The following is a 27446-nucleotide window of genomic DNA, read 5'->3' as shown; positions in this document are numbered from 1 at the left end:
GCCCGGCCCCACCCCTTTCTGCCCGCTGGCAACCAATCAGGAGTCGGGCCGCGCCCGTGTCCCGCCCCGGCATGCTGCGCTGGGCTCCGAGAGCAGAAGGCTCTCTCTGCGCATGACCCCGCCTCCCCGCGAGCCTTCCGCTCCAGAGCTTGCTCGGGTCTCGCCTCTGGGCGGAGTCGGGCTCACCGAGGCCTGGAGCAAGTTGCTGGGAGTGTGCAGGTCGGGAAGCGGGCCGCCAGAGCAAATCTTTCGGGGAAATCCCATCCAACCTGCCCCACCCTCCTCCCATTCCGCACCCCTAATCTGCGCTCCCAGTTGAAGCTGTAGTTCGGGTGTGGGTTACTGCCGCGTCGGGGTTAGGGCTCGTCTGTGCCTGGGGTCAGGGCTTGGGCTGGCTTGGAGTCAGCTGGCAATTTGTCCCCAGGACTCAGGTTGAAGGATCAGTCTCGCCTTCCTACCCAAATTCAGTTCCCAGAAAAAGGAATTAAGTTCATTTACATCGATATATATTTAAGAATCATACTTGGAAATTGTTTAAAGGAGGAACAAAGCCATCAGCCAAAGGAAATTCCAGGGTATCTGGAAACCTGACTTGGGAGGAAGAGGCATTAAACAGTTGTATGATTTTGTGAGAAGAATTTATCTGATTCTTAACTTTGAAGAGCCAGACTAAAGAGCTTTAATACTGGATCAAATTCGTCTAGAGGAAGGACTCTGGGATGTGCCCCAGGGTTCTATCTCCACCCTCATATTTTAAGAATAAAGAAGGGTCCTGGCCGGTGTGGCTCAGTTGGTTGAGCATCCGCTGGTGCACCGATAGGTGGCAGGTTTGATTCCCGTCAGTGCACGGATGCCCAGGTTGCAGGCTGGTCCCCATTGGGGGCCTGTGCTAGAGGCAGCCAACCATGTTTCTCTTTCACATTGATGCTTCTCGCTCCCCCTCTCCTTTCCTCTCTAAAAAATCAATAAAATAAAATAAAAATCAATAAAGACATTAAAAAAAAAGAATATAGAAGGCATAAAATAGATTTCATGGATAATGAATCTGGGTGTGATATGATGGATGAATTTAGGGAGTATCCTCTGAACTTAGAAATTGTTGAAATATTAATGGTAAGGATAGGTGTCTAAATTAATAAATTTGTGGATTGGTGGGTAGGAAGTAGACTGGTAGGTGATAGAAACATCCACTAGACGGCTACTATTTCTCTTGTGAAAAGCATCTGTAAGGAGGGAGGGAACAGGGACGTGTAGAGGGCTTCGAAGAATCGGGAGGATTTGAAGAGTTGATGCAGAGAATGGAAGAGGAACCTGACTGGAAACACAGTGAATTGCTGAGATTTAAATTTACAAATGGCAATAAAATAATATTGAATGTCAACTGTAATTGAAAAATAAAATTAAAAAAAAGAAAAATAATTTACAAATAGCAAACATATATTTTAAAAGGAACTTACAGTACCAATTTTAAAATGTGAATGACTTCTCATTTATATTTTAACAAAGACTTTTGGTGTTAATTTCAGAGAATATTCACGATCATATTTTAGATATGAGATGTTCTTAAGTCTTCAGTTACCTTATTATTTTATTTTATTATTTTTTTAAAATATGTCTTTATTGATTTCAAAGAGAGGAAGGGAGAGGGAGAGCGGTAGAAACGTCTATGATGAGTCATCATTGATCGGATGCCTCCTGCGCGCCCCCTGCTGGGCATCGAGCCCAAACCGGGCATCTGACCTGACTGGGAATCGAACCACAATCTCCTGGATCCTAGGTTGACGCTCAACTGTTGAGCCATGCCCGGCCGGGCTTCATTTTTCAATAAATATATCAATGGAACTGTCACCTGCAATGACTAAAAAAAGACCAAAGTTGGCCAGATATGCCCCACCCCAACTTAAGCAAAGAAAACGAGAAAATAAACTAATTGCATCTTAGTTCTAATAAGAGCTACTGCTTTCACTTTCATTAAGTGTTGTCTGGTGGTTTATTTTAAAAGCATCTATTGTTACACAGAACAGAGGGTTTTTTAACTGGTCAACTAAGTATAGCTTAAGTTCAATAGCTTCCTTGTTCACTTCTGTTTCATTCTATTTTCTTCTTGAGATACGTAAGCATAGTATAGTCAATATTTTGCCCTTTTCCTTCAGGATTTATTTTATTTTTGTACTCCTCACCCAAGTATGTTTTTCATTGATTCTAGAGAGAGAGAAAGGGAGAGGGAGAGAAAAAGGATGGCTGTGCTCACATTATAGGATCTTTCTGGGAATACTATCTAATTTTCCACCACCTTCTTCCCCTCTCTGGCCAGCCAGGAGAGGGGTGTGAGTGTCCCCAGGGAAAGATAGATGGAAAGGGTGTATGTGGATACTCACAAGGTAGATTGAGGGCTCCATCCCCAATAAATAGCAGTAGCAGCAAAAGCTGCCTGCTGCCCATAGCTCTGCTGGTTGATGATCCTGGAGGGCACTGGGAAAAGTCCTGGTCCAAACAGGGGAATGACAATGGCTCCAAGATAGTGGGGCACTGCTGGCACTGATGCCACCTTTCACCTGCCTGCTGAGTATATCACCCTGTCCTCAGGTGCCCAGACTTTTCTCTAGCAGACCCCAGGCGGCTTCTCTGGGGTGAAACCAATGCTGATAGGAAGGGGATGGAGGGTGGAGTTTCCCGTCAGCTTCAATCAGTGGGCCTCTAGGGACTCCCATTTAAAATGTTGAGTATTCCCAAGGTCCCTAATTGCCAGTCTTTGCTGAATAGCTGGGCAGAACTCTGGGCCTTCCAGCCTTCCCCTCCACGCAACACCAGGCACCTGAGTCTCAGAGACGTGGCTTATCTCACCTGTCTCCCAACTCCTGGGCTGAGAGTTGGCCATTTGATTTTAGAGCTAGAGACCAATCTCATTCTCTCCACATTGCACAGATTGGGAAAATGAGGACCAGTGACTTGCCTGAGGACCAGAATCTTGTCCTCCAACACATTTCTTCCTATCGCCCATGACTGCCATAGCTTTCTCAGACTCTGTGTTGCTAGCTCTAAAACCTGCTGTGGCTCTCAGTGGTGTTTGGTGTGGAGGTCCCAAACAGGCCTTGCAGATCCACAAGTTCCCCACCAGGCTTCATTGACCTGATCCGCAAACTCGCCCTGCTGTCTTCCAATAAGCTTCAGTGCTCCTCTCCTCTAGCAAGTCTGCCAGGACTCACTCTTGGCCCAGTCATTCTCCATTGCCCCAAGATGGAGCTTCCTGTACCTGCAGGACTTGGTCAGTGGTGACCCCATTAGACTAGGGCTCCCCAGAATGAGGACCAGTATCTTCCATCCTAAGACAGAGAGGGTAGGGCTGGCTGTCTTCTGCATCAGGCAGGAGGTCCCAACCTCCAAATTTTAGGACTCTAAGGGCAGGGATTATATCTCTACCATTAAGTCAGAATTATTTAGGGTGCAAATTCTCTCTCCCATTAGACTGGAAGCTCTAGAGGGCAGTCAGTGACTCTCCCATGAGACAAATAGGCTTTTGAGAGGCAAAATCTGTCTTGCCCCAAGGGGTTGGAGATCCACCAGTCAGACACATTGATCCCAACACAAAATTTTATTGTCAATACACAGATGCCTGGCCGTACTGGCCTCACCTTTCTCCTCTTAGTTCTTGGGCCCACTTAGGCCCCATCTAGCTCTGGCCTAGAATGAGGGACTGGGGGGGGCCCTCCTTAGGCCAAATTCCAACTGTCTTGGCCAGCACTCCCTTGCTGTAGGGCTCCGCCTCCCATCCAGCGTCCTTCTCCATCCTGGCTACTCTGGTCCTGGGGCTCACAGGCACAGGCCCTGGAGATGACACCACCTCCATAGCCCGAGGCATCACTCCAGGTGTAAGGGAGAGAATGAGCTCAGGCCAGGCTTAGCCAAGTCATGCTTGGGATGCAGGAAGATGCAGCGGCTGGGTGTGTGCACATAGGCCCCTTGGCTTCCCTCCTGCCCTCTCAGCGGCTGCTCTTGCTCTTGTACTTTTTAAGTACATTTGTGTTAGATTCCTGAACCTGCAAACCAAGAGGTCTTGTCAACACCCTGCCCTGACATGGCATATGTTCCTTACTCCACTCCTCCAGCTTCAAGGGTGCCCCATCAAGGCCTCCCAGGGAAGTCCTTCATATGTCTACCTCTAGCCTGCCTAGTATCCTCTCTGAGCTTGGGAGCCCAGAGATGGTGTGGGAAGCAGAAACTAACGTGGGTGTGTGCCTTTTTCTCCCTAGAAGCTTCCCCCTCAGGAGGAGGCTGTTCTTATGCACTCTCAACAGGACCCAGGGGTCCTCTGCCATCAGTGGGCCAAAGTATCTGCCATTAAGCAGGAACTGAGCTGGCCCAAGCCTCTCTAGGAAAGAGCAGGTTTGAGGGAACTAGAATCTGAAGGGGCTCAATGGGGGTATGTGACGGGAAGGGGCAGGGCATCTTGGAGAAGGAAAGGTGGAACCCACCCCGACTGGCAGGTTGGCAGTGACTGCTGGGGTGTAGGAGTTTAGGGGGCGGGCCTTGGAATGGACAGAAACCTTGAGTAATTTGGCAGAGACTAGGCAGGGCTGGGCTGGGTAGGACGGCGCCGTGGGCACAGATCGGGTAGGAGACGGAAGCTGCACCTTTTCCCTGTTGACGAGCGCAGTGATCAAGTCTTGCTGGCTAGTAATCTCATGGATGTCCACGGAGGGCTTGCTCTCCATCGACTGGGTCTTGGACTTGTGCCTTTGCAACAGCTCCTCCTGCTGCTCCTGGTTGAAGCGGATGGAGTGTACCTCCTCCACTATCCTGGGGGCGGAGGGGTGAGTGCGTTCCAGGGAAAAGGGGGGCAATCCTTCCACCTTTTCCCTGGTGTTCCCCCCCCCCATCCGCCCTCTTCACTCTGACAGAGACCCAGGCCAAGCTGCGCGTTCGCTTGTGTGGGACGGGAGGAACCGGGAAGTCTGGATTCCAGCTCCTCCAAAATGCTGGGGGACCACTGGCAAATCTCTTAACCTCTCTGGGCCTCAGGGTCTGCATTATAAAATGGTGAGGACACAAGGCCAGAAGAATCTGAGGCTGCGCTCAGCCCTAACTCCCAGGACTCGGGGGTATCCCCAGTACCCGCCCTACATGTTGAGCTCATCTCGGATCTCTTTGTACTGCATCAAGTTCTCCTGTATTGCCTCCAGCACCAAGCAAAAGTTGTCGCATGCGTTTTCAGTGAGGTTCGACATGGGACCCCCCACAAGGGGCTCCTGGGGAAGACCAGACATCTCCAAACGGGCCACATTACAGTGCACCAGTGGCAGGTCCTTATTTCCATACTCCTCCTCGTTGACCGTCTGGGGAAGAGAAAATTGAGAGGGGACAGATAGCTCAGCCGGCACCCCCTCCCCCAGCCCCTTCCCACTTGGCCGCAGGGAGGATGACTCTCCTAGGACACCAAGATTTCAATGTCCCTCATTTCAGCTCCAACCAATCTTAGCCTCCCTACCCTGGGGGAGCTCAAGTTCAAATATACAAGCCCTTCCCCCACCTCTTTGGCAATTCTTACCCCTTTTTAAAACTTACCCCCCACCTCACTCCTGCTAAATCCCTACCCAGTAAACTTCTAAAGCCCATCTACTCTCAAGTCACAGCCCAGAGCCCTCAACACTTTGCAAAGTACTACACCCTTTACTTCCCCAATCTTTTGGAAGTTCTACCCTTGAATAAATAATACTGTAGCTAACATTTAGTGAGTACTTAGTATGTGGCAAGTACTGTTCATTTACCCATGTAGGTCTCATAATAGCCCTGTGAGGTAAATACTATTATTATTCCCATTTTACAGAAGAAATCAAGGCTTAGATTGGTTAAATGCCCTAAGGTCACCCAGGCTGCTCAGTCTGAGTTGCCATAGAAATAAGACATCTAGGAAATCTACACCCCCCCCAGAAGCCCCAGGTGGTAAGTTGGCACTCAAGGTGGAAATGCTGCCTCTGGGTCTCAGGCTTGGCTTTCTCCGGGCACCTGAGTGTGCCAGCACACACGCATACCCAATATGCTCAAGTCAGCACTTATGCGCACGCTCCCTCTCCTCCCTGTGCCCTCCCCATCTCACTCACCTCGATGAATCTTATTTGATTCCGTTGCCCTTGCTCTCCTGTTCTCATTATTTGCTCCAGGTTTGTGGTCACCACGACGACCAACAGGTTGATGCCAATGAAGGCACCAATGGTGATGAAGGTGGCAAAATAGAGGGCACCGGCAACCTCCATGACGTAGTCCCTGGTTTCCATCCTGGAGATGGCAGGCAGGGGCCCTGTCACTGCCCTGGCCCTCTGAGCTCAGTTTCCTCATCTATGAAATGGGGAAATTATCTCAAGGCCTACTAGGACTTCTGCTGCTTCACTGCTACTGTGCAGATCTAATGCCTACTTCTAATTGTCAGAGCAGCTGCTCTTTACTGAGCACCTGCTGTATTGCCAGACAGTGGGGTCCGTAACCCAGCCCTGCAAGGTGGGGATTTGCATATCAGCATTACCAAGTTTAGTCTATTGGCTATACTCTTTCTTTTTTTTCTTTTTCTTTTTTTGTTAATATATCTTTGTTGATTTCAGAGAGAGGAAAGGAGAGGGAGAGAGAGAGAGATAGAAACACCAATGATGAGAGAGTCATTGATCAAGCCCGCAACCCGGGCATGTGCCCTGACCGGGAATCGAACCCTGATCGCCTGGATCCCAGGTCAACGCTCAACCGCTGAGCCACGCCCAGCCGGGCTATACTCTTTCTTATTATAAAAAGTAGCCTGGCCAGCATGGCTCAGTGGTTGAGCATTGACCTATGATCCAGGAGATGGAGGTTCAATTCCCAGTCAGGGCACATGCCCAGGAGGAGGGCTAGATCCCCAGTAGGGGGCTTGCAAGAGGCAGCCGATCAGTGACTCATCATTGATGTTTCTAGCTCTCTCCCTCTCCCTTCCTCCCTCTGCAATCAATACATTCTTTAAAAACAGTAAGTCAAGCTTATTATAGAAGGATCACAAGGAAAATGTACGTGAAAAATCCTACCTACTGTTAATACCTGTTGTAAATCTCCCATAAAATATTTTCCCAAATAATAGTGTTTTCCCTCTCTCTCTCTCTCTCTCTCTCTCTCTCTCTCTCTCTCTCTCTCTCTGCATATGTGTATACTATGCCAGGTTCTATGCTAAGAGATTTACATAGATTTTCTCTATTGATCCTCACAGCAATTCATGACATAGTTAATATTGTATTATAATCCCCAATTGACAGATGAGGAAACTGAGGCTCAGAAAAGAGATGAAGTAATTTGTCCAAGGTTGCATGGCTAGTGTGGTGGAGCAAAGACTCAAAAGCCCAGTCCACCTTTATTGCACACTCTATGGTTTCTCTACTACCGAAATCATAATGGACAATTACAGCAGAAGCCCTTTACCAATTGGGCTTCTGCTCTCACATGAAGGCAATAAAAAGAAATGAGTCAGTGGTCCCAACACCCTGAAGTGGACTGGAAACAAATAGGGTTTAGACTTAATGGGAACGGGGTAAAGAACATGGCCAAGCATGACCTTGGGCAGCAGGTCTAAGGATAAATGAAACAAGTACTTCTAAGTACTCAGGAGTCCAGGCAGTTTGGTGGGCTCCAGTGTGGGCTGGGAGGCTGCCCTGAAGCCTTAGTGCAACCAGACAGCTCCTGTGCCCAAGGCCTAGCTACTAAGCTGTTTAGCATGATGGGAGAACTATGCATGAATAGGTCTCTAGTGGGATTTTGAATGGGTGGAATTTCAAGAGGAAAAGGTTTCAAGAGGTCCACAAACCCAGAGGCCCCAGCCCCAGAGGTCTTCTTTCCTCCAGTGTAAAGCCCTGACACCCCCTTCTTGCTGGGCGAACCTCATCCGCGGCCCCGGAGCTGCACTCCCACCAGAGCCCTTTTCCCTCACGGGATCCCGGCCCCTGCCTTGCCTGGATGGGCTGGGGGACCAGAAGCCCCACGGGGACTCACTGAAAGTCGCTGTAGATGTCCACCCATCCATCCTGGGTGATGCAGATGAAGAGGGTATACAGGGCAACCCGCATGTTCTGGAAATGCCTGGGCACGAATGCACCAAAGAGAGTGACCCCAAACACGGAGAACACCTGCCGAAGAGACAGAAGCCCAGCCCTAACTTCACCCAAGACTCCTGGAGATGGCACATGCAAATGAGCACTGCCAAGGGGATGACAGGGATTTGGGCCCATAGCCTCTCCTCTTCTCCAGACACCCCTGTGTCCCCAGTGCCCCGTGGCCTGTTAGGAAAGGGGAGTGGCTGGGGTGGGGGTGGGGAGGGAGAGGCACTGACCAGCATGAAGAAGAGGATGAGGGCTAGGATATTGGCCATGCCAGGCACCGACTGCAGGATGACGCGGATGATCCGGGCCAGGGGCTCCACCGCCATGCACAAATGCACGAGACGAAGGACCCTGTGGCAGAGCCTCTCAGGGATGCCCCTCAGCCCTTCCCAGGCCCCTTATCCTCACTGCCACCCAACTTGCCCAGACAGACAGAACTAACCCCCAGCTGGTAATACCACCCCATCTCTTTCCCAGGGTCCAGGCAGGTCCCCCTCTTTTCTCCAGAGTTCCCAGCTCACCTGAGTGTATAGGTGATAGAGATGGCTTTGAGTTCATTAATGAAGAACCCCAGGAACAAGATAAACATGATAAGGAAGTTGAAGATGTTCCAGCCATCCTGGGGGGTGGGGGGGGCCATCCCCAATGGGGTCTGTCAGGCCCAGCCCATAGGGACATCCTGGGTCTGCCTTCTCCCACCCCAAGGATGAGGGGCTCAATGTTCATCTCACAGCAGGACCAGTCATCTGCCATCCACAGCTGTTATTCTGTTGCTCATAAAACATCCCACCCAACAGGCATGCACTCATACATGTTGACTTATACGTGTGTCAACAGCCAAGTGCAGTCTCAGAGACACACAGTGGAGACTCATATACATACAGCTAGTTCCTGAGCTGAGCACTCACCTTGGTTAAATAGACTGCTGAAAATGGCCTTGCCCTACAGTTAAGTGACAGGAGAGTGTTTAGATGCTCCAGGCTTTGTGTAAAACACACTCCAATTAATAATAAAATGAAAATAAATACTAATAGCCCTGGCCCGTGTGGCCCAGTGGTAGGTAGAGCATTGGCCCATGCACCAAAGGGTCGCAAGTTAGATTCCAGGTCAAGGGAACATACCTGGGTTACAGTTTCATTCCAGGTTGCAGGTTCCTTCCTTGGCCTGGTCCCGGTGTGTGAAGGAGGCAGCCAATCGATGTGTGTATGTGTGTCTCTCTCCCCCCTTCCCTCCCTCCCTCCCACTTTCTCTAAAAATCAATGGAAAAAATATCTTTGGGTAAGGATTACCAAACAAATAAATAAATAAATACTAATAAAAACATCAAGGACCACTGCTTCAGTAGCCAGTTCAGAGGTGAACTAGCTTTCACTGACAAGAGAGACAGGAATTTTTTATAAGCCCTTTGTCCAATAAGGCACAAATTTATCTAGGAATGGGGGGGGGGGAAGCTCACATGGGTGAAAAATTTAAGCACTACTGCTAACAAGGGGAATTTGCTCTATCTAACAAACAGTAGATGCATTTACCTTTTGACATTGGTCCCACTTCTAGACACCTGACCCACAGAAACTCTGGTACAGGTACAAACGACATTTGTATAAAGTTGAAAACAACCGAAGTGTCCAGCAGTTGGACCCTGGTTGAATAAACTATTACGCATTCATTCAATGAAGTACTGTGCGGCCATAAATAAGAAAAATTAGAAAGATCTCCATGTACTGATATTGAAAGCTTGCCAGGATCCATTAAGTGACAAAAGCAAAGTGCAGAACAATGTTTGTAGTATGTTACTGCTTTGCTTATGACCGAAAAACAAACAGTGATGGGATGAACAGGAGATTAGAAATATACAAAGGCTACGGGGGGCGGGGGGGGGGAGAGAAAGGGGTGAAAGGAGAGGCGTAAAAGCAAGAATCCTGTGTGTACTTTTAAATATAGTTTTCACCATTATGTATCTGTATTACATTTTTTTAAAAGACCTGTTTTTAAAGGAAAAAAATGTTCTTAAATTTCTTGGGTAGTCCAACAAACACAAGCTTTCCTGGTGTCCCACATTCAGAGCGTCTGCACCTACACATACACAAGGAGATACAAGTCTGCCTGTCTACAGATCCATCCCTCTGTCCATCCAGTATTAAACACATACAATATATTAGACCCTGAACCAGATTCTGAAGATACAGGATTTCTGCCCTATTGGGCTCACAGATAATTTTTTTTGAGGGAGGTGGACAAGCAGTAAATTTTAACTCCAGGTGAGAGAGCTAAGCACATAGTATTAGGCACAGAGGGGCACCTACCCTAGTCTGGGGGAGACAGGGAGACTTCCTGGAAGGGAGAACATTTGAATGAATCTTAAGCTGTAAGTAGGAGTAAAGCAAGTGAGTAAGAATCAGAGAGGTTTCATAGATAGGGGTGAGCATGGACAAGGACATGGAGGTGAGAAACGGCTGTGTGTGTGTGTGTGTGTGTGTGTGTGTGTGTGTGTGTGTGTGTGTTTGGGGAATACAGCTACAATCAGTTTGGTGCAGCTGGAACACCAAAGGTGAGGCCAGGAGTGACAAGGCTGCAAAAATAAGCAGGGATACTTAGGCTTGTGCCTTGGGAAGATCTCTCGGATGGCATGAGGGGGACACAGAAAGCCATAGCAACATCCTGGTGAGGGATGACAAAGCAAGAGCTAAAACAGGGATAGCAGAGATGCGGATGATAAGAAACTTGAGAAATATTTAGATGGCGAAATAGTGATTAATAGGTTGTGGAGGTGAGGAAGAAAAAGGAGTCACAAAGGGGTGGTTAAGAAAAAAAAAAAGGAGAGCTGGGGACAAAAGTGGGAATCCCTATGTGGCTGGGTAATATTTAAGATGTTAATTTCCAGACTCTCCTCCCTTCCCTGTATTTTTCCCTTTCTGTCTTCTCACCACCCACTGCACCACACCCATGCAACAGAGAGCAGGCTTTGTGTACGAGGACCCAGGGGAAGAGATGGGGGTGGGGAAGACAGCTTCTAACAAGCTCTGGCTTTTGGCATTGGTAGCCTGGCCCCAGATGAAAGGTTAGGGTTTGGAACATTATCTCAGCCAGGGGTGATTTTGCCCTCCAGGGGACATTTGGCAATGTCTGGGGACATTCTTGGTTGTCACAACTAGGATAGTGCTAATGGTATCTAGTGAGTAGATGCCAGGAATGCTGCTAAACATCCTACAAAATACATAGGTAGACCCCACAACAAAGAATTATCCAGGCCAAAACATCAACACTGTTGTGCTGAGGTTGAGAAACCCTGGCTTAGGGGACAAGCAGAATGACTTGGAGAAACACAAGATCCTCATGCTTGCTTCAGACCTCCTGTGCCAAGAAACTCTGGGGCTTAGCCTTGAAAGTGCAGGTCCTAAGTGCTGCTGAAAGAAATCTCAGGAAGATGAAGGAGGAATGTTCCCTCTTAGTGAATTGATGTTTGCCTACACCCTAGAGCTAGTTCTGTTAAAGAAGTGCAGGGAAACGTTCTCAAAAGCAAAGTACCTGAGGCATGTAAATACGAACCATCCTATTCTTTTTCTTCTTAATAAGCATCCTTGCTACCCGGCTGGTGTGGCTCAGCGGTTGAGCATCCACCTAGGATCCAGGAGATCCCTGTTCGATTCCCGGTCAGGGCACATGCCAGGGTCTAGGGCTCCATCCCCAGTCTGGGGTGTGCAGGAGGCAGCTGATCAATGACTCTCTCATCATTGATGTTTCTATCTTTCTCTCTCCCTTTCCCTTCCTCTCTCTGAAATCAATAAAGACATAAAAAGAAAAAATATATATATCTTTCCTATTTAAAAAAGAAAAAGCATCCTTGCAAGTCTTGTTTTCCCAAAGCAGTCTTTAAGACTTTCAGACTTCAGAATTTCTGTTCTGGGTTCTACATTCTGTGTTCTATGAAGTGAAACCTCTAATCCATGGAAAGTTTATAATTCGAATTGGTCGTTCTAATAACTATACCTATTTTATTATTATTATTTTTAATCCTCACCAGAGGATATTTTTTCCATTGATTTTTAGAGAGAGTAGAAGGGACAGAGGGGGAGAGAGAAACATCGATGTGAGAGACATCAATTCCCTGCCTCTAGCAAACACCTGATCGGGGCCAGGGAAGGAACTGGCGACCCAGGTACGTGCCCTTGACCGGGAATCAAACCCGACACCCTACAGTACTCAGGCTGAGGCTCCAACCAATGAGCCATACTGTCCAGGGCCTAGTAACTATATTTAAATGGTACTTCCTTTCTATGAGAGGTATTTTTTTAAACATTTTTTAAAAATATTTTTTTATTGACTTCAAAGAGAGGAAGGCAGGGGGAGAGAGATATAGAAACATCAATGATGAGAGAGTCATTGATCGGCTGCCTCCTGCACACCCCTACTGGGGATCGAGCCCACAACCTGGGCATGTGCCCTGACTGGGAATCGAACCGCGATCTCCTGGATCATAGGTCGATGCTCAACCGCTGAGCCATGCCGGCTAGGTGAGAGGCCTTTTTTTTTGGATTTTTTTTTTTTTAAACCCTCTTCTCAAACATGCCCAAAGGCAAAATAAATCCTTTGATTCCAGAAATCTCTTGATTCCAGGAAGCCTATTCAAACAGAGAGTTTGAGTCTTTGCCTCATTTAACTTTCAGACCCATTCCCACAGAAACACCTCAATACTCTCCAGAACAGCCATCAGCAAACTCTAGGTGGGGCCAAATCTGTCCAGCAGCTCTTTTGTTGTAAAACCCTCAGGCTAAGAATGGTTTTTATTATTATTTTTTAATGGTTGGGGGGAAAAAAATCAAAAGAATAATACTTGTTGACACATGCAAATTATATGAATGAGGTTATTTGGAGCACAGCCATGTTTACTCATCTGTCTGGGGTCCATGGCTTCTTTGTGCTCCCACAGCAGAGGTGAGTGTTTGCAACAGAGACTGGAGGGCCTACAAAGCTTAAAATATTTATCTGACCCTTCATAGAAAAAGTTTGTTGACTACTGCTCTTGAATCCTGTAAATTAAGGTGAATGCTCTCAATCTCATTTCCTATATAAGGACATCCCAGGACATTCCTGTATAAGGTTTTCCCAGGATCACAGAATAGGGAAAGGCTGGAGCAGGGACTAGAACCCAGGGAGGCTGCACTTCTAGTACAAGTTACTGTATCAGACATCTCGGAAGCAGTCTTTCTTCCTCTCTCTCTCCACACACCTACACACACCTACACACACCCACACCCACACACACCTCAGTCTGTAGGGCCAGGAGCCCAGGGATGGGGACTGGGTGGGGTGCAGTTCCTTAGGAGGGGTAGGGGCGATGGCGGGGTGGGGGGGGCAGGATCTCACCTTCCAGAAAATCCAGAAGCCATTTAACCAGCCAAGGAGAACCTCACAGATAAGGATGGTCAACACAATGTCATCTGTGATAGAGAAGATCTCATAATATTTCTACATGGAAGACAAAGAGAGGGGCAGAGAGGTCAGTGTAGTGGGGGACTGGGCAGGGCCAGGGATGTCATGGGGGGGGGAAGGCCCATATTCCTGCTGCTCTTCATCCTCAGCATCTTTGTAGCTCCTTTAGAGCACACTTTGCGTGTCCATGCCAGGCGCTGTGCTAAGACCACGCCAGCATCATTTTTGCTTTACCGTCACCACCATCCTACAAAGTAGGTTGTATTCTCATCTTAGAGATGGGAAACGAGAGGTGCCCAAGGTCAGACAGTTAGCAGTCTTGGCCAGTGTGGCTCAGTTGGTTGGGCATTGTCCTGTGCTCTCCCTTTCTGTGTGTGAGACGATGACAGATGTTAAACAAGACAGCACATGTCAGTACTTGCTAAGCGTTTGCTATGAAGAAAATCAATCTGAAAGGCCCGTGGATCTGACTCCTAGGGAACTTCTGATGCATGTGGCCTCTTTTTACTCACTGCAAGTGGCCTGGCCAAGCCCTGTCATATTTCACCTGAATGTCCCCAACATGGCCCTGCCTGCTGCACCTTTTCCCATTCTTTTTTTTTTAAATCCTCACCTGAGGATATTTTTCCCATTGCTTTTTAGAGAGAGTGGAAGAAAGAGAGAGAGAGAAACATTGATGTGAGAGAGACACATCGGTTGGTTGCTCCTGCACATGCCCCAACAAGGGCCAGGGATTGAGCCTGCAACCGAGGAGGTATGTGCCCTTGGCTGGAATTGAACCCGGGACCCTTCAGTCTGCGGGCTGATGCTCTAACCACTGAGCCAAACCAGCTAGGGCCACCTTTTCCCATTCCTGATACTCTTCCTTCCATGGCCCACAGTGTGGCAGCCAGTGTAAGTTTTCTAAACACATGCCTGGCTATGTCACTTCCATGCTTTAAATCCTTCCCTGGCTTTCCAAATGACATAGGATAAAGGCTACCCTCCTTGACACAAAGTGAAGACCTTGCCGCTGACCACCTTTCTGAACTCATCAGCCACCACATTGGACATTTAAAAAATATTGACTTTTAAATAGCACAATCCATGTAATTAGTATACGTTTTGTAAGAAAACATATCAAGGATAAGGCCAACGTCACAGTGGACTTCAGGTTGGACACATAGAACGCACACGCAATTTCTTCTGTCCCAAACACACTTCCTCACCTCTCTCTGCCTGGTCACCTTCTCATTCTTTTTAAAAAAATATATATCTTTATTGATTTCAGAGAGAGAAAGGGAGAGGGATGGAAACATCAGTGATGAGAGTCATTGATCGGCTGCCTCCTGCATGTCCCCTACTGGGGATCGAGCCCACAACCAGGGCATTGAATAGTGATCTCCTGGATCATAGGTAGATGCTCAATCACTGAGCCATGCTGGCCGGGCTCTATTCATTCTTTATTCTCAGCTTAAGTGTCCCTTTCTCCAGGAAGCCTTCCTTGACCCAACAGGTTTGATGCCTTCTCTGAGCTCCCATGTGCTCTGGACACTCAGGCATTTATAATGACATGTTTGTGTCTGTCTGAGACAGAACTGGGTCTGCTGTGTTCATACCTGGAATCCTGACACTGAGTGCAGTGCCTGGCACAGACTGATGCTCTCTTAGTGACTACTGATTAAAATGGGATGCCCATGCCCTGGCCTGTGTGGCTAAGTTGGTCGAACATTGTCCCGTGCACCGAAAGGTTGCTGGTTCAATTCCCAGTCAGGGCACATGCCCGGTAGGGGATGTGCAGGATGCAGCTGATCGATGTTTTGCTCTCACATTGATGTTTCTCTCTCTTCCTTTCCTTTCCTCTCTCTCTCAAAATCAATAAAAAAATTTAAAATAAATAAAACAGGATACCCTTCCCTATAAGTTATCCATTTGCCTGCCTTGCTCACACCACTTCTTCTGCTCTTCCTGTACAAATGCAAAGTATTCCTCCAAGCTGGGTGCCCTCCGTCACAATATCTTCCTTTATTTCTAGACCCCTGGAGGGTCAGAGCTGACAGGCCCTTGAAGAACAGCCGATCCAATCATCATGGACAGATGAAGAGCCTGAGGCCCAGAGAGGGAAGTGTCTTACCCAGGACCCCATTAGATCAATGGGTGCAGAGCTCAGGCTAGAGTCCCACCTGGCCAAGGAAGGAGTTGGTGCGGAGTGCGATGGTGATGGCGTTGACCACCAGCAGTAGGGTCAGCAGCAGCTGAAAGGCCGGGTGTCGGAGAAGCTTCTTGACAAACATTTCAATGATGAACTCCTGTATTTCCAAGGCATCCTGGGAGAGGGCGGAGGACCTTTCTTCAGGCAGGTATCACCGCAGGAGGCCTCTGCCTGGGTGTTTGCTCTCAGTGAAGGGGGTCCCTGAGGAAGGCCACTCTGGGGGGAAGGGGCCTAAGAGGGAATCATGGAATGGGGTATCAGTGTAGAGGTCATTACCTAAATGGCTCATTGCTGGGGGATCTTTACGGGGGTCATTAGAAGGGAGACTCTTTTAGGGTCTCTGCTGGTGTGTGACTGTCATTATATAGGGGTTTCTGTGGGGGGCACTGACAGGAGGTTACTAACATATCATGGGGGTGTGACTGTAGGGATTACTGCTGGGGACTGTCCTCTGGAAGGATATTTAGAAGGCAAAAGGGACAGAGGTATTACAAGGCCTGTTGCCCCATGGGCACAGCTGCAAAAGGGTCACTGTGGGAGTGAGGTTAGCTGTAGCCCCAGCCTTGGCCTTACCTTTCTGCTAGTGATGTCTCGGCAGTTGATAAGCACTTGCTCCTCTGGCCGGACTTGGGGCTCCTGAACGAACCTCTTCTGCAAGGGTGAGGAATGGGCCCATCAGTGCGGTCCCCACCCCTCTGGATCCAGTACAGTCCTCCTGTGCCCCACCTGACTCTGGGATGCCCAGATTAAATGATGGAGCCAGACAGGGGCCACCTACCATGACATTCAAAGATCTTATCTTGGTAGTGGCCGTCCTGGCCCTTTGCTGCCACCAGTTATCGGTCATAGTTGCTCAGTCTCCTCCTACTCTTCGAAGAAACTTTATTCCAAGCGGTCTTGCTCCCCCTCGTGGTGATATCATAGAAGCCTCTGTGACCTCCAGCTATTTGCATTCCACCAAGGAATTCCAATCTCGAGAGAAGCTCCTCCCACTGAACCCCCTCAGTACCCCACAGAGGAAGCCAGGGACACTAAGGACCTTGGATTGAGTCAGAGGTCAGAGGCTGATGGGAGCAGGTCAGGTCTCCTCTACAGCCTGGATGGAGATGGGTGTGTCCCTGCTCTGGATCTAGGAGCTGGAGGTGACATTGAGTTAAGAAGAGAAAATGTTTCACCTCAGGGCCTTCCTCCTAGCAAACCATAGCCTGCACCCCACCCCACTGGCTATGCTATCCTACCACTCCGGTCTCCAGGGGCCCATCCTGCCCTTCCATGCAAGGTATGTTCCCTATCTAGAGAGTGAAAGGCTGGTCTTTATTTCTCACTGTCCCCCTCATATGGGGCAGGAAAGCACCCTCTGGTCTCCAAAGGGTTGGGGACAGATGGACATGAGTAGAAGCCCTCTCGAGCCCTGGATTAGCAATCCCCATCCTAGTACACAGGAGCTGCATGCAGAGCCCAGGCCAGTGGGCTAGCTACCAAGAGCGCCTACCCCTGACAGTTTTTCCTTCTGTCCCCTATGGAACAGATTCCTGATTCTAATATGGAAGTCAAAGGCACACGTAGATTCATGATAGAGAAATTGACTTTATTTGGTAAAGTGAAGAACGCCTGCACAGACTGGTTTGGGGAGGGGAGAAGTGCCAAAGGACCAAGGGGGGCAGGTTTGTGCCTCCACAGGTCAGAGGATGGATGGATGGGAGAGAGTTTCTTTCAGCCCAGCCTCCCACTCCTTTGTTGCCAAGGTGGGAGAGGGTGAAACAGAGCTCACGTTACTTTACCCCTCCCCAGGGGAGAAGGGAGCAGAAATGGTGGACAGTCAGGCAGAGGGTTATCAGGCTGAGGTGAAACCATGAACCACTTCTACTTCCAATCTTGAACAGAACCAAGGATGCTCTGTCCTAGACATGTCAGAGGCTGGGGATGAAGGTGGTCCTCAGGGCCAGAGGTCAGGAACTAGGTGCTGGCCAGGGTCAGAGGTCAGGATGTTGGAGGCTGCTCTCTGGGGTCAGAGGGCAGAGATGGGAGTGCTCCTCAGGTTCAGAGGGCAGAGGGTGGTCAGAATGTTCTCTGGAGTCAGAAGTCAGGACTTGGGAGCTGCCCTCGGCCTGCACCACTCCCCAGGCCCCCAGGCCCTCTGAGTAGAGCTCCTGGTTCTGCTCTTTCCACTGCAGGAACTTCTCTCTAGTAAGCTCGGGGTCACTCAGCACTTCTTCCAGGGCCTGTAGCTCCTGCAGCTTTGCCTGTGAGGACAGTAGGGACTAAGGTGCCATGATCACCTGGGGAGGGTGGCAGAGCCTGAGCCCAGAGCTAACTTTGGAGTCCAGTGCCTAGAATCCAGCACCTGGCCCAGTCTAGCCTGGGTCCTCAAATCAGGAACCTAGAACTCGGCCCAGCCCAAAGCTGAGCCCAGAGTGTGGGCCAGGAACCAGAGCCAAACCCAGCCCCCTGCCATGTCCAGTGGCCCCAGCTGACCTTGAGTGTGCTCTGCAGTGCCCGCACACGGTGCACTCGCTCATTGAGCTGCGGGTCTCGGTTGCGCCGCAGGAAAGAGCTCCGCCATTGTTCGTGAGTGAAGGGCTGTGGCTGGCCCAGGAGGGACAGGCCACCCTGCCTCAGCCCCTGTACCATTCCTTCTAATGTCCCTTCACTGTTGTCTGTGGGAGGGGAGAGCAGGATGAGGGTGTGGTCGTCCCAGCCCCAGCCCTCCATCTCAGCTCTCACCCCCAGCACAGCACCTGTTGGAAGGCCAAAGGAAGTCCGTGGGCTGCCCTGTGTGGGGGTGGCTGTAGGTGATGTGTCTCCATGGAGTGGACTCCCAGCTGGGGCAGGGCTGGGCTATGGGCACGGTGGAAGGAGAGGAAGCTATCAGTCTGAGCTCTATGCCCTGCTATTCACTCCCCAGCAGTCCCCTACTCACCGAGGCAGAGCGGGACCCAGCCTCATCATCAGGGTCTTCTGCTTCCGTCTCACTGTAGCAGTCTGGGGTAGACAAGAGCAGTTGGGGAACCCACTAAGCTTCACAGGGTTTGGGGAGGCCAGGAAGTAGGTTAGGGCATTTGAGTTCTCAGCCCCCATCCCAGGAAAGGCAGAGGCTCAGTGAGGCACAGTGAGACACCCACCTTCCTCTCGGGGTAGGGAAGCCTGGCCTGGAGACTGGTACTTGGAAATGCAGGTAATGAGATGGCGCACCCACCTGTGGAGGGGCAAATGGGTGTCAGGGAATTTCCATTTCCTGTATGCCAAGGGCCTTTCCCCTACATGATCTTCTAATTTAATCCTCAGAGCAACTCTGAGAGGTAGGAACTCTTATCAGCCCATTTCATAGATGATGAGAAGAAAAGTGAGTACCTTGATCAATCACTAGCAGGGAGCTGAGATTTTAATCCAGGCTCCCAGGCACTCGTGAGGGAGTTTGGGGGTGGGGAAGGTGACACTCACATGCTCAGATCTGTTAGGGTATCAGCAGCAAAGATGAAGGGTTTGTACACTTCATGGGTGAGCTGGAACACACTGCCAGGGAGCAGAGGGACCTCACTCAGCCTGGGCATGCCCATCTAGAACCCAGAGGGGCTGCCTGGGAGTCCCAGGCCCCTGCTGCCCCTACCCCACTCCTACTGTCACTTTATATCTTCCTTTCTCTCCACCCCACCTCCCCTCCACCCAGCCCATCACACCCAGGACTTAACTATTTTTTCTTCTGATCATGACCACTTTCCAGACTGTAGTTGGAGACATTGATGAGGCCCTCAGCCTTTTCATCCTGGGGGTATCACAGTGAGGGTCAGCAGGAAGCCCCAGTACTCTCAAGGTCCAGACAGGATCCTGAGGCCACTGCCCACAGAGGGCATCTCCTGGGCTCTCTAACCACAAACCTCTCAGTGTCAGGAGCTCAGGGCAGAAATCTGAGGTGGGGGCAGGGGGTATGACCAAGGGGTGCCTTTGAGCCAGGAAAGGGGAGCCAAAGAGATCCAGAGAAACAGCCACAAAAGAGGAGCCTGCTCCTGCACTTGTTCGGTCAAGAAGCATAGACGAAGCTGCTTAACCACTGGGCTCCGCAGAGGCTCTTCTCCCTTCTGGCTTGCTTTCTCCTTCCCCTCTGACTAACCTCAGGCACTGATTTCTCAGGAAGCCTTTGCCACTCCTCGGGCTGGACTGGCCACCTCCGTGGGCTCCCACCCACCCCCTGGGCTTCTCCTTTGTCAGAGCATGTGCTCCCTGTACTGTCCTTGAGTGAGTTTTCACCATCTCCCCCACCAGTCCAGGGCAAGAACTGTCCAAGTCTTCCCTGTGCCCTCAGTGCCAGCCCGGAACTGAGTACACAGTAGGCGCCTGAATGTTTGCTGAATGAACAAACAATCGAACAAACGGCCTATCGCTAGGATGGACAGAATAATGGAAGAGGAAGGAAAGGTGCTTTTGCACACATAGCTCATTTCTCTTTGAAGAGTGTCCCCATTTAAGAAACAGGAACACTGGGACTCATGAGGGTTTGTGGCCGCCTGTGACCATAGATGGGAGTAGATGGTGGAGTAGGAACAAGAACTGTGGCCCTGAGGTGACTCATTTGCTTATGTGTGTGTGTAGGGTCTCACCTGGGGCTGGCGGTACCAGTAGAGCGTGTGTCTCTTGAGCACAAACCAGCAGCGGCGCCAGCGAGCGCTCATGAAGCCACCGGGCACCTTGCGCAGCAGGAGCCAGCCGTCACAGTCTGGCCGGCCCAGCTCCCGGCATGACACCCGCCGGCGGCTCAGCCGCGTGGCCACGCCTGCAGCGGCACAGCACGGCCAGTCAGTGCGGGGCTGGCAAGGCACCCTGGACCCCCAAATCTGCTCCCCTGCCCACTATGAGAGCACCCGCAGCTGATATTTCTGAACCCATACTCTATGCTTGGAATGTTGTACCTGTCAGCTCTGAGGAAGGACTCTCCCCATTTTAGAGGTGAGGAAATGAAAGGACGGAGGGCAGGCTGTTAGCTTAAAGTCCCAGAGCTTACGAGAGGCCCAGGCTGGGAGCACAGGTCTGTCTGACCCAAGAAACAGAGCTCGTTGCAGAAGAGGCTGTGTGTGAAGCGTGTGTGTATGGGGGGTGGTTTTGCCAGCACCGGAAAGACTTCTAAGAGCTCCTCGTGTCAGGGGCCCCCACACGGTCGGGTGCATCTCATACCTTTTGATTTCTTCCGACCAGGGGCAGGACTCTGAAAGGACCGGAGCGGATTAGAGAAGGGTCTGGGTCCAGAACCACACCCCTCCTTGCTGAGCCCCTCAGCTTACCTTGTCTCCTGGGGGTCCACTGGTCTCTGCTACCCCTGCTGGGAGTGTGGCTGGGGGTGCAGGGGTGACAGGCAGGGGCTCAGGGTCAAGGGAGGCAGAGTCTGTCAGGGAAGAAGAGAAGTGGGGGTCCATGAGCCCAGCCTCAGGCCCAGCAGTAGGGTGGGGGTATCAGAGTCCAGGGGTCAGAGCCAGGCACCCCACATGTCTTTCCTGTGGTATTACCACCTGTGGGACTTTGAAACAACCTGTTGAGGCAGGGCTGGACCCAGGGCTTGGGTTTGAAGTCAGGTTGAAGGCAAAGATGTCTTCAGATGCGGCCCTGGGGAGAGGAGAGCAAGGGGGGATGAGATGAGCCTATGGCTCCCCAACCATGACATACCCAGGGCAGAGCCTGTTACCTGGGAGACAGTGGGGCCAGAGCCAGCGATGGGACCCTCAGCTGTGGGGAGCCCAGGGCCTGAGGAGGGGTCTGGGGAACAACCAGAAACAGGTGATACAACTGGTGACAGGAATCTGAAAGCAGGCTGAGGGCAGGGTCGGGCGGCAGGTACCTGTGGGGGTGTCTCGGGTGGGGGTGTCTCCGGTACCGGAACCTTCTTCAGCACTAAGCTGACCCTGTTTGGCTCCCGAAACAGCTCCCTCACCACATTCTTATGGGGCCAGCCCACCTGGGGAACAGGACAGGGACACTGGGCCAGATCAAGCTGGGCAGGAGGCTCTGCAGCAACCCAACAGCCCTCTCCGTTGGAGAGCTCTCTCAGCCTCCTGCTCTGCCTCATATCCTCCTTCGGGAAGCCTCCGTGAGCCCCTTTGTCTTGGCTCTGCTGAGGCTGCTCTGGCCTGCGTGAGCTGGCTCACCTCACTAAGGCAACTCCCACAACCCTGGTCTCACTGAGAGTCCCTCCTCCACCCACCGCCAGGGTCCTCCTCAGTAACCCCTTCACTCCCACCGTCTCCCCCCTCGCTCACCACCACCTGCTCGTTGACCTGCACAATCTCATCTCCAGGCAGGATCTGCAGCTGAAAGTTGGAGGGGACCTGGTATGGGAGGTGGGGCTCAGAGGGTGCGCCCTCCTGGGGCGTGAAGCTGCTTGGCAGGCAGGTAAAAGGGTCTTAGGGGCGGGCGGCTGAAAAAGGTATGGGGCTATCACCTGGGTGCCCACTCGGGACACGAAATGCAGGCAGTTGCTGGTGGTGTGGATTTCCAGGCCCTGTGAAGGCAGAGGCTGCAGTCACTGAGGGTTTGGGGGCAGCAGGGCCAGTGGGCAGGACCCCCGCTGGGCAACAAAATTCTTGGGTGGGCAGAACTGGAGAAAGAGCTGGCCCCAAGCTGGCACTGTCCAACTTGCTGTGTGACTTTGGGCTTGTCACTCTTTTGTGGGCCTCTGCCGACTCCTCCAATAAGGGTCAGAGGGAAGTTGGGGTTGCTGACTTCTGCGGTATGAGATTCTCAGCAACTCTCCTAAAGGGATGAGCAGGGATGGGCAGGGCAGGGGCAGTGCTGGGGCTCTAGTTTTCCCGGTCTGTATTTCAGGGCTAGAATGTGTCACCTGAGGATTGAGGAAGGTACTGAATAACAGTGAGACCCCAGGAAAGTCCTCCGGGCCTTTAACATGTGTACAAAAAAGGCCTTCTAGGTGTAACAGTATAGGATTCTGGCCCAGGCCAAGCTGCCAAGAGGTGAGAAGTTAGCCCTGGCCAGTTGGCTCAGTTGGTTGGAGCATTGCCCCAATATGCCAAGGCTGCAGGTTCAATCTCCAGTCAGGGCACACGCAAGAAGCAACCAATAAACATATAAATAAGTAGAACAACAACTTGATGTTTCTCTTTCTCTCTAAAAAAATCAATCAATAAGACTTTTTTTTTTTTTACAAGTGTGAGGTAAGAGGTCAGAGCTCACCAAAGGATCATCCAGCTGCACACGCTCTAGCACGGCCCTCTGCTCCAGCAGCTCCTGGGGGCTGCAGTGCAGGATGTTGTGGCAGATCCCGGCCACATGGCTGCACTGAGGAACGGGGAGCACAATGTCCAGCCTGAGCCCCAACCACCATACCCCATCCCCACTTACCCCCCCCCCACACACACACACTTACAATCCTCAGGACTTGGCTCTCCCGCTCAGCTGCTGGACAGTCCTGGAAGCAGTGAGAGCAGGGGCCTTCCCTGAGTAGGAGCACTGCCTTCTCCGAAGGGCTGGGTGGGTTCCCTGCAGTCCCTCCCTGCCTCCTACACCCTGGCCCCCTTCCCAGAACTATACGGCCTTAGAGCTTCAGCCTCAAGGTCTTCCCCCTGACACCAGACCCCCAGAAGTCACCACACATACCCTCTCCCTTCTCCCTCCTCAGAGTCAAACTTCTGGGGTGCCCCTGCCAGGTAGGAGACCCCTTCCCCACATCGTCCCCTACCCAGTGGCTGGGCGCCTCTCTTCCTTCTCTCGCCTCTTCCTGCCCTCACACCCGATCTTGTGCTGATTCACAGGTTATAAAAAGCTTTCACCTGACTTGGTCTCTACAGCCCGGGCCAAGCCTGGCTCCTGGTTTTCCTACCTCCTGCAAGGCCTGGCTCAGCTTCACGCACAACTCCCCAATCTCCTGGCAGGTCGAGAAGTCGTTTAAGTGGGTGAAGAGGTACCTGGCAGGGAAAAGGATGGAACAGTGGTTAGCAGACTGTGCTTAACAGTCAAGTCACAGAACCACTTAGAGCTGACTACTGATCTGAGGCATGGGAATAATATCTAGTCTGATGGGTTTTGGTTTGGGGTAAAGGAGGTGGTTGATACCGTTAAGCAGCTTAGCACAGGACTTGTTAGTCAAGCACCTAATACTACCAGGCTCTGTTTAGGCACTGGGGAGACAGAAATTAAACACAAAATTCCATCAATAGTTTAACTTCAACTGCTGTGAAGTGTAGGGAGCTCTGAGAGTATGAAACAGGGAAGGCTTCCCTGAGGAGGTGATACTCATGCAGGGACCTGTGGGACAAGCAGCAACCAGTGGAAGGGGAGGAGAAGCTCTCTATGCAGTGTTGTTGATAACTGCTGTGATTACAAGCTGGGGGTGGGGGTGCGGTGGGAACCCAGGTGTCCCAGTACCCCTGCACAGACCAACTAACCTCTTTGCCCTGCTCCAGCATATCTGAGCAAGAGCCAAGCTCTGTTTTTCTTTCCTAGGCCCTGAGGATGCCAAGGATGAGAAGGGTCCCCTCACCAGTCACCCCAACTCCGTACCCTAGGAGGAGCCTGAGGTACCTGTTGAGCCAGAAGAGGAGGGTACGGGCCTCACGCACCAGCTCCACAGCAGCACTGAGGACATCAGCAGGGGGCTCGGCACAGCCTCCCAGGTGGTCTTGGACTAAGCTCTGGAAGACATGGGTCCCCTCCAGCAGCCCCTCTGTCAGGCTCTGTAGGTTCTCTGTCTGTAGCCCAGAGCTCTGTGCCAGAGAGGGAGCAGGTTACCTCCCTGGCAGTGGCCAGTCCATCAGACAGCCCCAGGTGGGTGGAAGCTGCTGCCAATGTGGCCACCATTCACTCACCAGGGCCCGGAGCTGTTCCACCCCTTCCAGGATAAGCTCCTGGTGGCCCAGAGGCCACACGGTCAGAGCCTCAAGACTACGGGGGCAGAGCTGGAGCAGGTACTTGCCAGGCAGCTCCCAATCCTCAAAGCGGTAGTCTTGCAGGGAATCATCGAGGCCTGGAGGAACAGCAAGGGTCAGCATGGGGGAGCCAAGGGGGTGTCATGGCCTTTCTGGCCACTTCTTCACTCCCATAAAGCTCTTTTCCCTCCCATCTGTTCCTAATAACAATCCTAAGACCTAGGCTGTGTTCTGCCCATTTCACAGATGAGGCTACTCAGTTGAGGATAGTTTAGGGCAGTGGTTCTCAAAGGGTGGTTCTCAGACCACCAGCAGCCTCACTGGAGAGCTAATTAGAAATACAAATTTTTGGCCCCACCCCATACCTGCTAAATAACTCAGGGGCAGGGCCCAGCACTTCTCGTTTTAACAAATCCTCCAGGTGTTCTGAAGCTCGCTTGTCTACTGAACAGGGAGTAAGAACATGGATGGAGCTTGTGAGTCAGGGAGGCCTGAGTGCCAGCACTGGAGAGAGCAAGTTAATTGCTCTGTACCTCAGTTTCCTCACCTGTAAATGGTGACAATAAAAGCACCTACCTTCTAATCATATGTAAATGACATGATACACATCAAACACTTGGTCCATTTCCTGGTTTGTGGTAGACCATCAGTGACAGCCACTATTATCGCCAGACTTTTTACCATGGTCTACAAGGCCCAGTAGGATCAGGCTCCCCAGTGCCTCTCCAGTCTCACCACTTGACACAGCCCCTAACACTCAACACTTCAGATCCAGAGCACTAACTCCTTGCAGCTCCTGGAACATTCTTCTGTTTCGGGGTCCTTGCAGGTGCTACTCCTTCTGACTGGACTGCTCTTCCAGCTCCTTCACTCCCTTTTTCATCTAACTCCCTCCAGGAAGCATTCCAAGACTCCCCAGGCTGGGCCGGGGGCCTCTTCTGCTCCCACTACCCCCTGTGCCTCCAGAAACACCTGCAACTGAGTATCAGCCTCTCCCACTTTATCAAGAGCTCTTCAAGGACAGGGCCTTAAATGACCGTTCATCTCTAATTCCAGCCCTCGCCTGGTACAAGGTAGGCCCTCAAAAATAGATATCTACTGAATGCTTACTAGGAGCTGGGTAAAATTTTAAGGGCTTTAAACATATTCAGGATGTGAGGGCAATCTGGCTGTGACATCTGTCACCCATTGATTGACAGGGCTGATTCGGCTGATCTGGCTGGCTAGGTGGGTGTCCCCTTCCTCCCTCAACACTCCATGTGCATCCCTCCTGAAGCTGCACGCTGGGAAGAGAACAACCTTCCCCAATAGAAGAGAGGACCGTTCTTCAGTCAAGGGTTAAAAATTAATTAATAAAAAATATTCAGATATTTGATCCTCACCGAATCTAGAAGGTAGAGACTACTGTTATTCCCATTTTAGAGATGGGAAAACATAACCTTAAAGGCTAACAGTTTGCTTGCCCTTTGAAGGAATTCCTCCCATTCCAAGCAAGCCAGGTCCCTTCCCTGGAGAACCTGTGTGTGATCAGCTCTCTCCCTTCTTCCCTGTGTGACATTAAGAGCACCGGACAGGAGTTCATAAACCTGTTACTCCATGGCTATGGGTCCTTGAGCAACTTCTTTCCCATGTACAACTCATGTGCTGTGCTGCCTCCCAACTGACCTACACTGAATTACATACACATCCTAGGCACTTGTCAACGATTGTCTCCTTTTGCACAATTCATGACGCCTGAGTTGCCATTCTCATTTTATGGAGAGGGAAACTGGTCACAGAACTGGTGAGCGGAGGGGCTGGGCCTGAAACCCAGTCTGGGAGTCTGAATTCAATCCTGAATCCCTGCTTTTATGGGGACTGGGCACCCTGAGTCTGACCCTACTGTACTCATGCTGCCCCTCCACTTCCCCTCCCCCTCTAGGACAAACGTCCTGACCCCCCTCCCCTTCCCACCTGAGTCTGTGGGCAGTCTGGGCTCTTTCCCATCCATTTGGGCTCACTGAGCCTGGGGGGCATCTCCTTTGGAGACCCCGGGGGTGGGGGCAGAGGAGCTGTGCCAACCCTTTCATCTGGTTGGGGCTCCTGCTTCACATACCGGGAGCCTCAGGGTGGAGAGAAGGGAAATAGGGCCGGCTCTATTCCAAAGCCTGAGCAAAGCACTTCCTGGCTCAGTGCGTCAGTTTCCGCTTCTGAAAAATGGGTTTAATAACAGCCCTTTACGCCCTGGGGCGGAGGGAAGATTAAGGAGATACAGTGGGCGTGGGCCGCGCTGGGGCCGTCCCCTTGTTTTCATTACACCCACTGCCTCCCCATCGCCACCCTGGCAGCCTCTTGGGATGATGGGCGATGGGAGACCCCTTCTGGTTCCTCGGGCCTCCCGGCCTCACCTCCTTAGCACAGTGCCATATACAGGGCAGACGCCTAAAAATACTTGTTGACAGACTCACCAACTGACAGGCTCAGCAGGCCCTTTTTCCTTTCTCTCTCCCCGTCCCAGTGCCCCGCAAGCCCCACTCTGCCCCGGCCCCACCCACCTCTCAGCCAGGCTGCCACCTTCCCGGGGGTCCAGGTCTCCACGGGCTCCATGGCCGAGTCCGGTCCGCGCGCAGGGATCGCGGCCCGCTCCGTCCCGCGGGCGCAGGAATTTCCGCTCCCAGGGCCGAGGGGTGGGGAGGGGCCGCGTGGGCGGGGCCCGGGGCGGGGCCACCAGCATACCTGGGCCCACGTGGTCGGCCAGGTGAGGCGCCGAGGCTGCCATTGGCCCACAGCCCGTCTGACTCCCGCCTGCCCTTCAGGCGTCCCACGGCTGCCCGCGGCTTCACTGGGGCGGTGCCACCGGTGTGTGACCCATATGAC

The 27446-nt window shown here is 51.4% G+C and overlaps 2 protein-coding genes across 7 annotated transcripts; both read right to left on the bottom strand.

Annotated features, from left to right (window-relative positions):
- Window positions 1–3576: 3576 nt before the first annotated feature.
- Window positions 3577–16573, bottom strand: CATSPER4 (cation channel sperm associated 4; the record flags this gene model as incomplete). Its single annotated transcript, XM_081144354.1, has 11 exons — window positions 3577–4037; window positions 4632–4797; window positions 5122–5333; window positions 6099–6273; window positions 7999–8132; window positions 8336–8456; window positions 8627–8724; window positions 13470–13571; window positions 15698–15841; window positions 16300–16377; window positions 16505–16573. 11 exons carry the CDS (start codon window positions 16571–16573, stop codon window positions 3981–3983), a joined length of 1356 nt encoding a protein of 451 aa, XP_081000480.1. The 3' UTR covers window positions 3577–3980.
- Window positions 16574–17290: 717 nt separating this feature from the next.
- On the bottom strand, window positions 17291–27258 carry CNKSR1 (connector enhancer of kinase suppressor of Ras 1). 6 transcript variants are annotated; one of them, XM_081143777.1, is made up of 22 exons: window positions 27125–27258; window positions 24531–24688; window positions 24247–24428; window positions 24111–24171; window positions 23546–23630; window positions 23093–23134; window positions 22900–23004; window positions 22151–22210; window positions 21969–22037; window positions 21551–21667; window positions 21398–21468; window positions 21245–21318; window positions 21000–21100; window positions 20893–20923; window positions 20322–20494; window positions 19416–19489; window positions 19168–19239; window positions 18849–18922; window positions 18647–18708; window positions 18465–18564; window positions 18202–18383; window positions 17291–17969 (listed from the first exon to the last, which is right to left on the bottom strand). In XM_081143777.1, the coding sequence occupies exons 3-22, from the start codon at window positions 24308–24310 to the stop codon at window positions 17700–17702; spliced, it is 1887 nt and encodes a 628-aa protein (XP_080999903.1). In that variant the 5' UTR covers window positions 24311–24428; window positions 24531–24688; window positions 27125–27258; the 3' UTR covers window positions 17291–17699. The 6 variants fall into 6 exon arrangements, with proteins under 6 accessions (XP_080999903.1, XP_080999904.1, XP_080999899.1 ...); XM_081143778.1 differs by having other exon boundaries at window positions 27144–27245; XM_081143773.1 differs by lacking the exon at window positions 24111–24171 and having other exon boundaries at window positions 27125–27245.
- Between the last annotated feature and the right edge of the window lie 188 nt (window positions 27259–27446).

Source organism: Miniopterus schreibersii (genome assembly GCF_964146895.1).
Source record: "Miniopterus schreibersii genome assembly, chromosome: 8".
NCBI lineage: Eukaryota > Metazoa > Chordata > Mammalia > Chiroptera > Miniopteridae > Miniopterus > Miniopterus schreibersii.
The sequence above is the reverse complement of the archived record's forward strand: the minus strand, read 5'-3'. Positions and strand labels throughout refer to the sequence as shown.